Source organism: Lonchura striata, chromosome 7, assembly GCF_046129695.1.
Source record: "Lonchura striata isolate bLonStr1 chromosome 7, bLonStr1.mat, whole genome shotgun sequence".
Lineage (NCBI taxonomy): Eukaryota > Metazoa > Chordata > Aves > Passeriformes > Estrildidae > Lonchura > Lonchura striata.
The window spans coordinates 26,241,861-26,257,801 of record NC_134609.1 but is presented as its reverse complement, the minus strand read 5'-3'; the positions used below and the strand labels follow the sequence as shown (position 1 = coordinate 26,257,801).

The 15,941-nt window shown below is 36.3% G+C and overlaps 1 protein-coding gene across 1 annotated transcript in view; it reads left to right on the top strand.

Moving 5' to 3' along the window:
- PDZD8 (PDZ domain containing 8) overlaps nucleotides 1-15,595 on the top strand; it is a 51,809-nt gene extending 36,214 nt beyond the window's left edge. Inside the window, exons 4-5 of the mRNA XM_031505283.2 lie at nucleotides 9,779-9,941; nucleotides 11,002-15,595. Coding sequence (XP_031361143.2) covers nucleotides 9,779-9,941; nucleotides 11,002-13,196 — 2,358 coding nt within the window. The 3' untranslated portion in view covers nucleotides 13,197-15,595. The remainder of the gene's footprint in view (nucleotides 1-9,778; nucleotides 9,942-11,001) is intronic.
- Nucleotides 15,596-15,941: the final 346 nt, after the last annotated feature.

Here is a 15,941-nt window from a genome sequence, read left to right as displayed (position 1 = left end):
AATAGCCATCTAGCCATTAATGTTGATGAGAAATGTACCAGTTGCCAAAAAAAAAGTGTTTCTGCAGTGCAGAAAAACCAAACTGTTCTCTTAAGTTCTGTGATATTTCAAATTGTATGATTATGGAACTTCTAGGTGCATGTGAGGTCCCTGTTGCTTTGGCTGTGTTATTGATAAGAGTGTCATTTGTATTACCTGCAGTCTTAATGCTTTGGTTGTGAGAGTGTAGCATTTCTGTCAGAAAAGTAACTTCTAAACCCTTTAAAATGTGACTTATTGAAATCAAAGAGTTACTACTTAGTGAATATAAATTATATTGTATATCTTATTTCCATGGACACTAGCATCTGTGATGCATATTATTGTAATCACAGTGTATAATAACCTCTCATATTTTTAGTTTTGATAGCAATATCCATGTCAGTATTCAAGTATTTAATGCTGCTGAGTCTGATAGTGAAAATTGCCAAGCAGTTTCTCTGTGTGGAAAAAACTCGTCACTCTGTCTGTTAGTTCCATTATAAAGAACTCCAATATTTTGAGTTTATTGCAAGAGATTACTAGTAGCTGTTTTATCACCATTGATTAGATACTTCCAAGATGCATGTAAATAATTATTGTTTTAGAGGGTTTACTTTTAATGCATACACTTGAAGGTTTTCAGTTGTTTTCCTTCTGTCTCAGAGATGAGCAAATCCCTGGGTTGCCCTGTCTCATGTGCACATATTCACAGTGCATAAACTCATAGGTTCTCATCAATCCCCTTTATCTGTAATTTGCAATGCAGTGATTCATAACAAGGTAAAGTTTTTATTGGTTTGATATCACACATGGTATTATTAATGAACTTAGTAACCTTATTTCAGTTTTGCACAAAATATTTACATGATGACCAAGTAATGCTTAAGCAATATTGGAGAAAGGCTTTTTCTTATCATAACATTAGGAAAAAAAGAATTGATCTTTTCCATTTCTTCAGAATCAAAGGAGATCATCAAAGTTGAGTTTAATAAAAACTGTCAGTGCATAAGAGCACTTAAAAGACAAGCTATGTTGGTGTTTGTGCTAAATTGCTCTGCAAAGAGCTCCACCTAAAACTGAAGGCCTTTATTTTACCTGCTCTTGGTACTTCAAAGTTAAATGCAGGTTTTCTGCTACCTTGTCTTTATCTCCTCCATTCAAATCATGTAATTGCTGTAAGAATGCCCCAGCAATTCATGATAATTGCTAAACAGTTTGCTTTTTACATGTCGTGTAACCTGCTTCACCATGCAATTGGAAGGTGCAATTTTTTAGGAGTAGTTTAGCCAAAGAGTGCCTGCAATGTATCAGAAGTATTTGGGAAAACAAAATACAGCTTCTCTCATCCTGTTCAGTAACAAGCCAGTTCTGGATTTTGCTGATATGTAACATTTTCAGTGCTCATCAGGCAGACATGCAGATGTTTAATTTTCCTACAATGAATTGTCACATTTCTTTTCAGACAAGTAGTTTATGATGGTGAAGTTAGACATGTGCATAACATTTGCCATTTTGTGGTATTAATGAATTGCTATTTTAAATATGATCTTGGTGCAATAAGTAACTCATTTCAGAATAAAATTATCATCATATTTTGTAACTTGTATTTTTTGGGTTTTACAAGTTATCCTGTAGATCAGAAAATGAGCCCCACTGGCTTGCTATTTAGGATGACTAATAAGAAAATATCAAGACCTTGTCCATAAGTACACTCCTTCCTAAAAGTAAAACAAACCAAACAGGAAAAATGCAGAGTTTGTCTGAGATCATTGTGTCTCCCCATGTATAGAACACAGTTCAAAAGGCTGCAAAGATTAACAGCAAAATGTAGAACATCCCACTTGCCTTTTTTCACTGTTTTATAGTCATCAAAAACCTGTTTTTCCTAATATTCCACAAAACGGTACCTGTTCATTAAGTAACACTCAAGGAGACACCAAGGTATATCCAGTTCTATAAAGCTGCTCCAGCTGAGAGAGTATGGAATGTAAATATATATAAAAAATGCAGAAATTACAAGATGGGCAGTGTTGAATCAAAGGAAAGAAGCTGAAGAACTTATTTTCTGATATGACACTAGATACTTTCTGATATTTGGTCTAGAAAAATTGTGTGTGAATACTTAGTCTCAAGATAATTTTGAGTGTTGGCTGATTCCTTTGTTTCACTGACTAAAATTGTTTTCAGGACAGGGTGTGTTGTTCAGAGGTTTTGGAGAGAAAAGTGAGCAGTGTGAAAAGTTGACTCTTTTTTTAGAGGATTAAGCAAGTGGAGGTCTGCTCAGACAGCTGTGAGTACAGAAAAACCCTCCTGACTCGCAGGGTTTCAGCACACAGTAAGAGCTGCAGTGGAGGAAAGCAGAACACCAGGTTAAGCAAACAACCAATTAATTAAAATTGTCTAAAATTTGAATATGTCTAAAATTTGATCAGCCTGATGTGGAAACCCACTACAAACACTCCAGTGAACATTGGGTACAAGTAAGGAATGGTTTAGCTATCAAATAAGTGGCAAAGAACAGAAAGAGAAATTACAAAAATGTGGTTGAAATTTTATTTTTATTGGTGATATCGCTTAATGATAAAAGTCCATTTTAGTAGCTTTTTCAAACTCATTTTGGTTCTGTATGTTAAGTTTTAAATAGTATAATCAAATTTCTTCTTTTAGACAAAATAAGCATAGAAATATCTTTTTGGCAGTTGCTCAGTTATGACTGTAAAAGGAGTTGTGCAAAAATGATAATTAGGATTGCTGTTAAACAAGAATTTTTTTATAAGCAGCAGATAATTTCCTTTTGATTTCTTTTTGGAAGTTCTAGTCACACACACACATATATATATATATATTTAAATGTTTAAATGTATTAATAAATTTAGTTATTTTGAAAAAAAAAATTATACAACTCCCCTTTCACCTACCATTCTATATATCTATAAGAAATACATATTCATTCAAGGTATTTGTCTGATATATTTTGTAAAAATATTAAAAAAACAGTGAGGACAAATAAAAATGTTTGTTGAAATTAACTGAATCAATATAAACCTAGGAATGGTGGAAAAATACATTTAAATTTCCACTTGAATTATACTAAAGATGTGTATATCTTTGGTATGGAAGAAGGATCACATAGCAAGGAAGAGTATGTTAGTTTTTGTCATAGAAGTCTTGATACAAATTATGGAACAGTAGCATTATTAGATTTAGGATTTAGATTCAATTATGGAAAAAAATGAATCAGAATTTTATTCAAGCAGTCTTTTGTTAATCATTTGAAACAAAAAAATAATCACAAATCATAAATTAATTTCCAAGTTTGTAAATGTGTTTTCTAGTATATTTTGGTTTCTTAGAATGGCATATTGCTTCTAGCTGTAGTGTATACAGTCTTTTACATTACATTACCATCAGTCTTTTTCCAATGAGTGATTTGTAATTAATGCCTCTTTCCAGTGAAGAGGAAAAGAAGTCAATTTTCTATGTAGATTTAATTTGATTGCAGAGACTATTTCCTTCATTTTCATTGTTATACTGCATAGCGTAGTTATTGTGTAAATATTACTACAGCTTTTTTATTTTATTTAACTCTTCTGTCAGTGTGTTTGAACATTTCTAAACCCTCTAAAGGAAGTACAGAGGTTAAATCTGGAGGTGGAGGCACATCCACACGTGTGCATCGTTGCACCTGTGCATGTGGAAGACGTAACAGTGAATACAGTTTAGAACTGATAGTTAGGGCATACTTTATTGACTACTGAGCTATTTAAGCATCCCAAGAGCAGGGGTAGCTCTTGAATGCTCAGAGAACATTCCTCTTCTGTAATTGGGAGTTTTCTCAATGCCTGGGGAATGAAAGTGTTTCTGTCATCGTGGATTCCTTAATCCAGATTTGCATCTGAACCCGTCTGCGGTTACTGTGCCCCGTGGACAGGAGGGCTGGAGAAGAGGTTTGGAAAAGACTTGTGCTACACTGGCACAAGCTCTCTTGTTAGGCTTCAGGGCTGTGTCACAAGGAGAAGAAAATCATCTACTCCTTTTCAAAACCATAGATTGAAATCCTCCCAGAACATTACAAGAAAATTATTTTATTTCCTTTGTGTCCAGTGTTTCTAAGGAGAAAACCATGAGTTTGGTGATACCTATTTCCTTTCACTGCCTCCTCTCCCCTGTAAATAATCTCACAGCCTCTTTGCTGTGCAGGTCATTTATAATACTTCTATTCAGTAATAGGCTTGAAAAAAATAATAATACTAAAGTCAATGCTTTGCCAAAAATGTTTTTTCAATAATGCGAAGAACTGAGTCTTCCGAAGAGAAGAAACTGCTTCCCAGTTTTGGACTTTAATGTTTTGGGGGGGGTTTGACATGAAATATTCCTTCCTCTCCTCACAATGTGCAGGGTTGTCTGGGAGAATGTAATACTTTACAGACATATTCACAGACATTTTCACTTTTTTTCTCAAAAGGCATTACACTATATCTTGCAAGAATACTTAAGATCCCCTTTGGCAACTCCGATAGTTCGGCCGAAAAGAAATATTTTTATCCATAGTACAGCACTGACATGGGTTCAGTTTCTGATATATAGAATCTGTTACATACCCCTGATGTATGAACAACTTGGAAAAACAGTATTCTTCTAGTTGATGTAAAGTCAGTAAAAAAAGACCTCTTATTTGTGCTTGGGCGATCAAGCTTTTCTTAACAATTATTCAAAAGAATGTGACATGCTTACTAAATTCTAGTAAAGATTTATGATGTTAATGCTTACAAATAGTTAAGCAAATTTAGACTATTAGAAATTATTTTACAGTGTAAAATTAAGCTTACAAAAACAACTATTTCCTTTTCAGTTCCTGAAAATAAGCAGTTAAGTTTAAGAGCAAAATTCTTCTGCTCCAATTATCCTGCTATGGCATAATTTTGTCATTTTCTATTTTTGTATGCACCTAATAATTTTTTAAGTTTAGCTGAACAATGTTGCACTGCTGGTAGGAGATTGTCATACACACTTTCCTAGATGTTGTAACCTCTGTATTTATTAATGGACATAATTTATTATGTGTTGTCTTAGAAATTCTGAATGGAAGTGCTGTATCTAATGTTATCTTAGATTCTACTTATGACACTACCACTCTATCTCACTCTTAGCGTTTTACCTCTGAATCAAATAATAATCTAACTTCATATATATAGTTTTGGAATAAACAGTAAATGAGATGGCATTACATTTGTCTGTTGCCTGTAAAAGGAATGTTTATTTATCATCCCATTGTATTTGTAAATTATTTCAGACTGATAATTTCATGAAGCAGTTGAAGATTAAAACTTTATCATATTTTGATATTCATGTAAATACTTGGTCATTTAAATTATACTCTCAAGCTTTAAATTTCTGATTATTCACTGTGCAGCTGTGGAGTTCAGTATGTTTGGAAAAATTTCTTTTCACTGACATTCAATTGCTGGGCTTTCAGAACAACAAGCTGAGGCAAGGAAAAGTTGTGAGACACAAGAAGATTTTCTCCTGCATTGTGTTTCCATAGCACACATGCAGTATTGAACTGAAAGTGGCAGTGGGGTTGTGCTCTGCAGTGCCTCAAACACGGGTGCATACAAATAAACTAAAGCCTCTGTGGAATCAATGCTTGTGGACTTCGTCCTGTAAAAGCCAAGTATTCACAGCTCCATATCAAAATGTTCTATTAATTTTAAAGTTGATGGACATCTTGTGTCCTCTTATTTTATTGTTGGGATTTTTAAAATAATAAAACGCTAAGGAAAGTACTTCTTTGTTTTTTTCTCTCTAGGATAGTCATTCCTGTTTTGTTGCATCTTAATATCAACAAGTATTTAATAAATAGTCTCAGGATTGCTTAGGTTTTTTTAAAAAAAGGTAAATTTACTAAGCACTGTGACGCAGTTAAACTATTTCAGTATAAAATACACTGAATGTATACCTGTTGCTGACAATGAAGTACTAATATCTGCTTTGTCTTGCTGCTTATTTAAATAACTACTAAGGTTTGCAGGAACTAGTAAAACAGAGCTATTAATTAGATCAAATTAAAATAAACTTGCTTTAATATGATATAGCTAATTGGTTAAAATTTTCCTTTCTCCTGGGTTAAGTTTTTATCCCTTAAATCAAGGTTTCTTGATAATAAATGTTCTTTCATTATTAGCAATTTTCTTCTAACTTCTGTGTCATTTAGCTGATTTTCATCCTCCTTGTGTTTTGTGTTCCAATAGGTCTTTGGCTCTTCACATTTATTATCAAGTCTTAATTTAAGGGAGAGACAGAAAGGCTTAAAGTAGCTGTGCTGGGTATACAAAGATGTTTGGGTTTGTGAGTGAACTTGTTGTGGTGGGGGATGTTTGAGAGCTCCAAATGGTCTTCACCTGCATTCATCTTAGCCTGAGAGGTAGAGTGGTGTTTCTTGCAGGTGCCAGAAAGAATAATCAAGGAAACTGTTCATCTGGTTTGGGTTGATAAATAAAACCGCTTTACTTCATGAGAAAGCTTGTGACTGTGCCAAAGTTAATAAAAAGTTGAGATGAACTTTGCTTGTTACGTTCAAAGGCACTCTCCTTCCAAAAACAGCTTTCCATCAGATACTGCTGGGATATGGGAAGTCTCCTTGCCATCAGTGAGTCATACATGTTGTAATCTGCAGGCTGTGTCCCTGCATGGGAGCCAAATGTTCAGAGATACCTACATATCTTGGGTCCCAGCTGTCCCTCATTTCTTTCATGTGGTCTCTCTCTGGAGGAGGAGGGAAGGGTGAAATGCTGGGAATCACCTCAGGAGTTTCTAGTCTTTGCACTACAGAATATTTCCGCTGTTAAGTCATCCACTGTGTAGTTCTGCTCAAAGGAGTCGTTGGATTCAAAGGAAACTCAAGAGCATCAGAGTCTGTACTGACAAGCACTTTAAAAAAGAGCTTTTGGTAATTTTTTTATTCCTTTTTGTTGTTTAATTATGCCCTTTCTCCATATCTGCTCACCATGCACTTTTTTCATGATTGCAAGTATCAACAATGGTTAGAGGTCATTGCTGCCTTTCTTCAAAAAGTCAGATGTTGCAACACCAGCTCTTCCCCCTGACAGTCTCTGTCAGAGAAGATTTTCTGGAGAAATCTTATCACCATTTTTTGAATTGGTGAGAAAACACCAATGGTAAAAGGAAGGAGTAGGTTGGCCTGAGGTAACAGGCCGACCTACTCCTTCCTGTGACAGGGTTGTGGTGGCCACCTTCCTTCAGTAGTTGGGTGTTTCTCTGCTCTGGAGTGGGCAAGAGTTGTCTTATGTTGAGAATGAACTCTCAGTAATGTCTCTTCTGCTGCCATGCAAAGCTAACAGAATGCCCACCCTGGACAGGTCTTGACTCTCAAATGTCTTGTCTTGCTAATGAGCTCCAGTTCTGGCCTTTGAGCTACAGAACTAATGTAAGATTTCAGAAGAAGCTATATACAGTCAAAATAGATGACTTCCTAAAGGAGTATAATTAAATGGCCAGAATAACAGGGTGTTAAAAGGAAAACCATCTTGAGTGTTTTGTTGGTTTTTTTTCTTTTCACTGTTCTAAGCATCCATTTCTTTCCTGGAATTCTCTCACTAAACAGCTTTCTACTTCAGTGCACTAACAGAAATTAGGGGGAAAAGTGGTTATAATTTGTTTTTCAGCCCTTTGTAATTTTCATGTTTGTCAGCATTCCTTAAATGCAAGTTTACTTCCTGATCTTCATTATGATAGTTCTTCTATTCAAACGTAATGATTTGGAAATATTTTTTTGAGCTTAGTCACTTAGAGCGAGACTTACAAAGGAACCATCATAGGAAAACCAAGATTTGAGTACTTGGACTCTGAGCAAAGCTCAGGAATAATGGTTTCCTCATTGTTTGATAAGAATGTGCAGTTATATTATTGTGATCTTTGGATGTTGTTTTTGTTGCAGCTTTGCCTGCTGCCAAAGCAAATTCATGTCATTTGTGTTTTTGACAGTTAAACTATTCAATTAGTGTTGTTTGAAATTGCAGTAATTGTTCATGTTGTTTCCATACAGCACATTGCAACATGTGTGAATTGCTAGCTTAAAGCTATATTACATATAAATAAAGGACTAAAGCAGAAGAGCAATTTTTTTTAAAAAAACAAAGATTGTCTTCCTCCACAGACATTTCTAATACTTCTTTGTATCTTAATACTTAGTAATTTATTGTTTAAATTTTTTGAAATTTAATTACGTAACAGTAGTTTTGGTGTAAATGAGGATGGCATTTAAACAAACAAATGAACAAAAATCAACTTGAATACTCCATCAGGGTTGTTTTTGTAGGCAGCTATTTACTTGTTTCATTCTGGAATAACCTTTAAGTCTTGGAACTGCAATTAAGCTTATATTGGTCTTGTTATTCTTACATACATTACTGGGCGTTAACAATAGAAGTCTGAGAAAAAAAGAGTAGGTGCTTGTGGGAAATGCAGAAAATAGTGACAAAGCTTAGAAAGTTATTACAAGTCTGCTTCTTCAAACTCAGTGCTGTTCTACAGCAAACTGCTGAGCAGTTTTTTTTTCTATAGCATTTTTGTTCCTGTAAAGAAGTGAACTGCAATTAGAAAAGAGCCAGTGCTATTAAGATTATGGGAAAGGAGTGACAGCTATGCAGCCAAGGAGAGAGCCATGGACTGAGCTAAGTAATCCACTTCCATCTGTGGAAAGCCATTGCACAAACTGAGTAAATGAGCACATCCTCCAAAGAGGAGGCTCAGCTCCAGACAGTTCAAACATCCACAATTGAATAGCAACAAAGTAAATGCAGAAGGCTGAAGGAGGAGGCTGTCTACCTGAACTCAGTAAATTGAAACCAAATATAAAATTTCCTGTGGAGGTTTCTACACTGTCGGCCTCTCTCTTCTTGGGAATCAAAAAAACAAATTAAATTTCTATCCTTGAAGCTGAAACATATGAGTTCTCCTTTCAGACAGAATATCTGTTGATGGAATGATGGTAGACAGTTATTTGAAATAGTCTAAAAGGAATGTGCTTTAGGGGAAAAAAATTATATTGTTAAATTTATTAAGGGCTGCTTTTATTAGGAAAGAAAGTTGCCACAGATCTCAGACACTGAGGTCTGTAAATAATTGATCCCTACCTAGGTCTGTCATATGAAAGTTAGCTACAGGGATTGCACCTCAGTTGTCCTTTTTGGTTTTTTGTTTGTTTTTAAAAAGGTATTTGAGGTTACTTGAATTAAAATTTAAATAGTATTTATTTTGCAAGATAAGTATGAGAAAAGGGTTTCCCTCTTTGAAGAAACTTTTTATGCTATTGTTAATTGAGATTTGTTCTAAATATACCTAAGCAATCTGGAAGTACATAAGAGTTTGTTACTCCAAACACCCTTTTGCACAGACTACGGGAAAGCTGCTCATAGTGTTATGTTTTATAACACAAATGTGCTGCATTTAAAGTGATACCTAGGTTGATGATGCAGTGCTCCTAATAAAATGGATAATGAGGTTGTGTTTAATAGTAGTATTTTATCTAGAACTGGGACTTTTTGTGAATATCTCCAAAGGTATAAAATCAGTTGGCAGACAGCTAATCAATTAGATTAAGTCAATGGACATCCTAACGCATTGTTAAAATAATAATTTGTTTTTAATATCAAAATGGCATAATTTTATTTAAATTATTAGCCATGAATCCTTGCAGTCAGCTTTACTGAGATACTTTTGACTTCTTTGTCTGCAGGCAGAACTTGTGAAAGGGAATCTGCAAAGCGTTGGGCTCACGCTGCGCCTTGTGCAGTCCAAGGAGGAGGATGCAGGGCACGTTGTCATCGAAACTGTCACTCCAAACTCACCTGCTGCAGCTGCTGATCTACAGAGAGGAGACAGACTGCTGGCAATTGGCAGTGAGTGATATGTCAGCTTTCACAATGAGGGAATGAGGGTCGTCCTGTGTATGCAGTTCAGCTAATCTCCCTTCCTTAGTAACTACAGTTGTGCTTGGCACTCAAAAGCTAACATTTATGTATTTATGGTCACTTAAGGTCTTTGTTTGCTTGATTTATTTTCCTGCATATTTATTTACTCCTTCTTAGGTAAAAGGCAAAAGAAGCTTGAATAAATGTTTGGCAACAACATTAAAAACAGAACAAATAAACAACAACAACAAAAAACCCCAAAAAACCAACCAAACAAGCCAAAACATTAATGTGACTGGGCTAGCAGTAAATTTAACCTTTTACAGAGGTTGTACAGACCAGAGCTTAAAGTCTACAATAAGTTCTTTTGCTTAGGTACTGCCTAAATAAATCCCCATTGCAGGACTCCAGTAATTTAAAAGAGTTTTCAGTTCCTTTCAATATATAGATGATGATAGCTTTAGAACAAAGGAAAAGTAATTTTTATGTGATTTTATCCCCTGCAGGACTGTATTTGGACTGTGTGCTCATTAAGATATTTTGGCTTGAGTGTAATTTGGAGATACATCAAATGGCTCTGAAAGTTCTGCTCAGGAAGATGGTTCAGCTCACTCCAACCACACTGATAATGTAGCATTATGCCCATATTTTGTTAACATATTGGAAGTATTTTCATTTTTGCCTGTTTCTCTTATAACTGTGTTTAAAAATACCAACTTTTTTGAGTCCTTTGTTAAATTTCTACTGCTCAAAAGTCCAAACTTACAGTAAGAGCAAGGTTAAAACTTTCCATATCAAACCAACATTACAATGTAAGACTACAGTATTATTAGGAGCAGCAAACTGGAGTATTTATGTAATTATTTTTTCCAGCTCCATATTTATATGAACACAATGGAGAGAATCCATCTGTTACATTTCAATTAAGCTCTTCTGTCATAATTGACTTCCTTTGTTACTGAGCAACAATGTGTTTGTTGACTATTTCTGGTCACTTAGATTATTATCATAATTAGAACTTAATAATGTTTGTCCTTTTCTTTAATAGGTGTTAAAATCACATCAACTGTCCAAGTGTTGAAGCTTATTAGACAAGCTGGGGACAGAGTTTTAGTCTTTTATGAAAGGCCTGTTGGGTATAATCAGCATGGCTCAGCACTGCAGGATGGATTTGGACAATTGGAGGACACAGCTTTCTTGGCACAGGCAGAAGATGACCAGAATAATTTAGCAGCTGATACTGATAGCCGAGATTTTGATTCAGAATTTGAAGACTTAGCTTGTGATGCACCTGACCAAAAAGAAGATCTGCCAACATCTCCAAGTCCCAAACGGTCAGTAGTAATTCTTGCTGCTGCTAAACCTCTTGGAACTATATCCCCCATCCTGAATCGAAAACTGCATTTAGGAAATTACCAGGCAACATCAAAAACGCAACAAAAAGATGGGGCTAAAGTGGCAACACCTAAAAATGTTGAGGTTTCAGATGCACCACAGCCATCGGGTAAACAGTCACAAGGATCTAGTACTAAGCCTCCTGTGCCACCTAGGCCACAAATTAAGCCTACTTTGTCTACTAGTGATGGCCAAACTGTGTTAGAAACTGGTGGTGTGTGTTCTGATAAACCAGAGAGGCCACCTCCACCTGCAAATAATGGAGAAAAATCTACAGAGAAGCTAGTTAAAATTAGTGATCAGATGGAAGACCCAGCAGTATCAAAAGTAGTAACAGCACCAAAGCAAGATACATTAAAAGATGGACTCACAGAAAATGCACGTAGTTGTAAAGATAGCGATGATCATCGAACATGGGAGTCACCAGAAATTCCTTATAAAAACCGTCAGGGCCAATGGCCACTGGCGAGAACATCCTCCTGTCTATTTGAAGTAGAAAAATACCATAAGTACCTTAACGTTGCACTGTGGTGCAGAGACCCTTTCAAAGCAGGTGGTTTTATCTGCTTAGGGTATGCAAGCATAAGACTTGAAGAAATTGCTTTAGATTGTCTAGCTACATCCTCAATGGAATTTGTTAGAAAATTTCAACTGCATGCTCCTACACCTAAAGCGGCAGTCACCAGGACAGCGTTGCGGAGTTTGACAACTCATAAAGGTTTCAATGAAAAATTTTGCTACGGTGATGTAACTTTACAATTCAAATATTTAAAAGAAGGTGAAATTGATGATTCAAGCATATTTCTGGAGAAAGAGAGAGAGTGTCACTTGGAAGAAGAAGCTCGTGCCCTTCAGAAAGACGATCCTTTCATGGGACAAGTTCTCACAGAGAACAAGCATAACTTTCAAGATACTCAGTTTCAGAATCCAACTTGGTGTGATTACTGCAAAAAGAAAGTGTGGACTAAAGCAGCTTCACAGTGCATGTTCTGTGCTTACGTTTGCCATAAAAAATGTCAAGAAAAATGTTTAACAGAGATGCCCTTTTGCGTAGGGGCTGAAAAGCGACTCGATCGAACTGGGGGCAGCAGCAGAGCCGAGGGACAGGAGGCTCCTGCAGCCGCAGCCCCTCGGGTCGATTCCGAGGCCAAGTCTGCTAACAGAACCACGGGGCTGACCCGGCACATCATCAACACCAGCACCCGGCTGCTGAACCTCCGGCAAGTGCCCAAAAGCCGCCTGGCCGAGCAGGGGCCGGACGTGGCCGAGCCTTCACCAAAGCACACCCCGAACACGTCTGACAACGAGAGCAGCGACACCGAGCTCAGCGGGCCCAGCAGCCCCTCCAAGCGCGCCGCGGGCGCCGGCATCAAGCTGGTCCGCAAGGAGGGCGGCCTCGACGACAGCGTCTTCATTGCCGTGAAGGAAATCGGCCGTGATCTCTACAGAAGTTTACCCACAGAGGAGCGTTTTCAGAAATTGGAGTTTATGTTGGATAAGCTGCAGAATGAAATAGACCAAGAGCTGGAGAACAATAATTCGCTGGTTAAAGAAGAAAAGGAGACGACCGAGGTGAGGAAAAAAGCCCTGATTTCTGCTGCGCTGGCTAAGTCGGGTGAGAGACTGCAGGCCCTCACACTGCTGATGATCCACTACAAGGCAGGCATTGAGGATTTAGAGACCCTGGAGAACATTTTCTCAGAGAGGCAATCCAAAAAAGTGACTAAAGATTTTGAGGAACCCAGTATAGCAGAAGTAGTGGATAGCGAAGATGGCAGTCTGACAGAGGCTCCAACATTGAACATCATATCAGAAGAAGCAGTTGATCCACCTCAATCAGTAGACTGATATTTACATATTTAGTCTTTGAAGGAATGGACTAAGAGAATACTTTGCACTTAACTCCAAACACACACAAATTAAATTAAAACACTGGTATAATGTGCGTGTCCTGCTTCTCCACAGTTAATTGCTAATAGTGGTTCTTCTCCAGCTACAGCACCGTCATTTTGTTAAACTAGCTGGTTAAAACTACACTTTGGGGTTTATATTGGAAATTTATTTTTAATAACTTATTTTTATTTTTTCTAATTATGTAACCTTACCATTTCACATCAATGTGTGTGGTTTCCTTAATACATTACTTGACCCCGCTTCCCCTCTCTGCATTATTTTTTTTTTTCAGATTTTTTTTTTTTTAGCTAGTGTTTTCAATGGGAAACAGGCAGGGTTTTCAAGATGTTTAGTATCCATTGTATGATGAAAACATTATAAGCTTGTTGCATGCCTAAGCTGATGACTGACTCAGAAGTCACCAAGGGGCCAGGCTTTTAAATGTTCATCACAGTTTAATTGTATGTCTTCTAGGTAGTTGTGTATTTTTTGCCAAACATATCATGAAAGCAAGCAAAAGGTCTTTCATTTTGTCTGTTATTAATATTACTGAAGTTACCATTGCATATCATTTGTTTTCCATGTTTTTGTTAAATAAAAGAACTTTTTGTAGTTTCTATTTAACACAAAATATAGTAATGCTATGCTAAAGAAAATCCTCCTTAGAACTTTGGACTGTCGTTAGATATCAAAGTATGAACTGGTATCTCATAATAATGAAATTGGGAATATTTTCAAGGTAACAGGCTCGTTGCCTTCCAGAACGAAATCATGTTTGTGATGTTGTATTATCTGGTAGCCTGATAAAGGAAAGTTGTTCTTCACAACAGTTGGAGGTTTCATTGCCTTCTGTGAAAAAGCATGCAATGATGGTGTAAGTAATATAAAGAAATTAATATTTTGCTGCAGACTATCATTTTGGAAAGCTTAAGGTGCAAAATACAAAGTAATTAATGTTTTCTCCACACTTTTGAGTAATCACAGCATGGTAAATTGCATTCAGCTTCTCAGACAGAAGATAGAGTCTGAGCAGAAGGATCACCTTTGTCAGCAAAATGTCCTATAGTGTATATAACATATTTTATTTGAGTCAATTTGTGAGTCCAGTAGAGATGAGGAAGAAATTCAACCAGCTGCTTTTGAAAAGAACTGTCTGGTCTTGTGCTATGTGTAAACTGTGGATCTTAGCATCACCTGGCTAAGGCCATCATTCTTATTTATTTCCTGTAGACATTGTTTCATCTTCTGTGTATAGAAATTTTGTATAAAATATCATCTTTATTTCAGGTACTGTGCTAGGTACTCATATCATTATCACTGGTATTGCTGGTAGTAGAAGAAAAAAGCCTTTGTCGGAGTGGAGTTTGAGATGGTAAAAATAACTGCTTTAGGTTTTGAGGTCATCAGTAATGTACCTCTCCTTTAAATTTGCTTCTTGGTTTAGTTTGTGATGGGCAAAATTAAGAAGCAGTGGTTTGCACCACGGAACAGCGTGCTTGTGCTTCTAAGCAAAATGGTTACTGCCAGTCATGCAACTACTTGCACTTTTTAGTGAGTTCTGGGCAGTTGATACTACTTAGTTGATGTATGGAAAACTATCCATGCTAAAAACAGGCATGTGACACACTTCTGAAATTAAGCTTCAGCAAATAATCGCACAAAATTAGCTTCCCTTCTTGTCTAAAAGTTATTTAACCTATACTTGCTTGAGATGCATATTAAGACTTCCCCACTCCATTTTCTCAGCAGCTTACCATTGGTGGTGATCTGCATTCAATGCCATCAGTGTTTGCTCTTACAGACTACTACAGAGGTTTTCAAATATATCCAAGTGCTTCATTTAAGCCCTGGTGCACAGGAAGGAGCTGTGAAAACAATGCAAATACTGATTTCAAAAAACACATTCATGGTTTTAAATTGACTGGTGTAACACAGTGGGTAAGAAAAGCTGGATATCTTTTTCCTCGCATAGTGTTGCTAATGATGATGATTGTAAGAGGTAAATTAAATGTAGTGCAATATTTTTAAATATACTGAATGGAAAAAGGGCAAAATAGTTGTATTTTAGTGATAAGAAGGAAAACATGAATTCCTATCTGGCATTATTTACAATAAGCAGTGAATCTCCAGGGGGAAATTGTAATACTACATTCCTGATGTAATCTTTGCTTCATGCGTGACTGTAAATAGCTGAAAATAAAGAATACCACAGAAAACAAGAATATCTTGACTTAATGATATCTGAATAGGTGGCAGCTACACACATTTGCAGAAGACCTGCCTAATATGATTTTGTTGGCTGTTATTTTATCATGAGAATAAGCTTTAATAAAATAGTTTTGCTAAATTATCAACTTTCTTGCATTGTGTCAGTGTTTTTTAAACACTTCTATTGCAGTAGCTTATCATCTAAAGGCACCTCTTAAAGGAAGGAACTTCAGGGGAGAAACACATTTTGCATTATAAAAAATTACTGATAAGTGGATTATTTGGGCTGAGAAATTTGAAACAAAGCATGTGTGGATGTTTACAGCTGCAGAGGAGGAATAAATAGTGGGAGCAAATGAATAAAATGTCTTTATCACACCTGAATTGACACAGATCAAAATATACAAAATAGGAAAAATCCACATTTCCAGGACAGAAGGGATATTTTTGTGTATTTTCTGAGTAAAATTTCTTCCTGTTATCAGAAAAGGT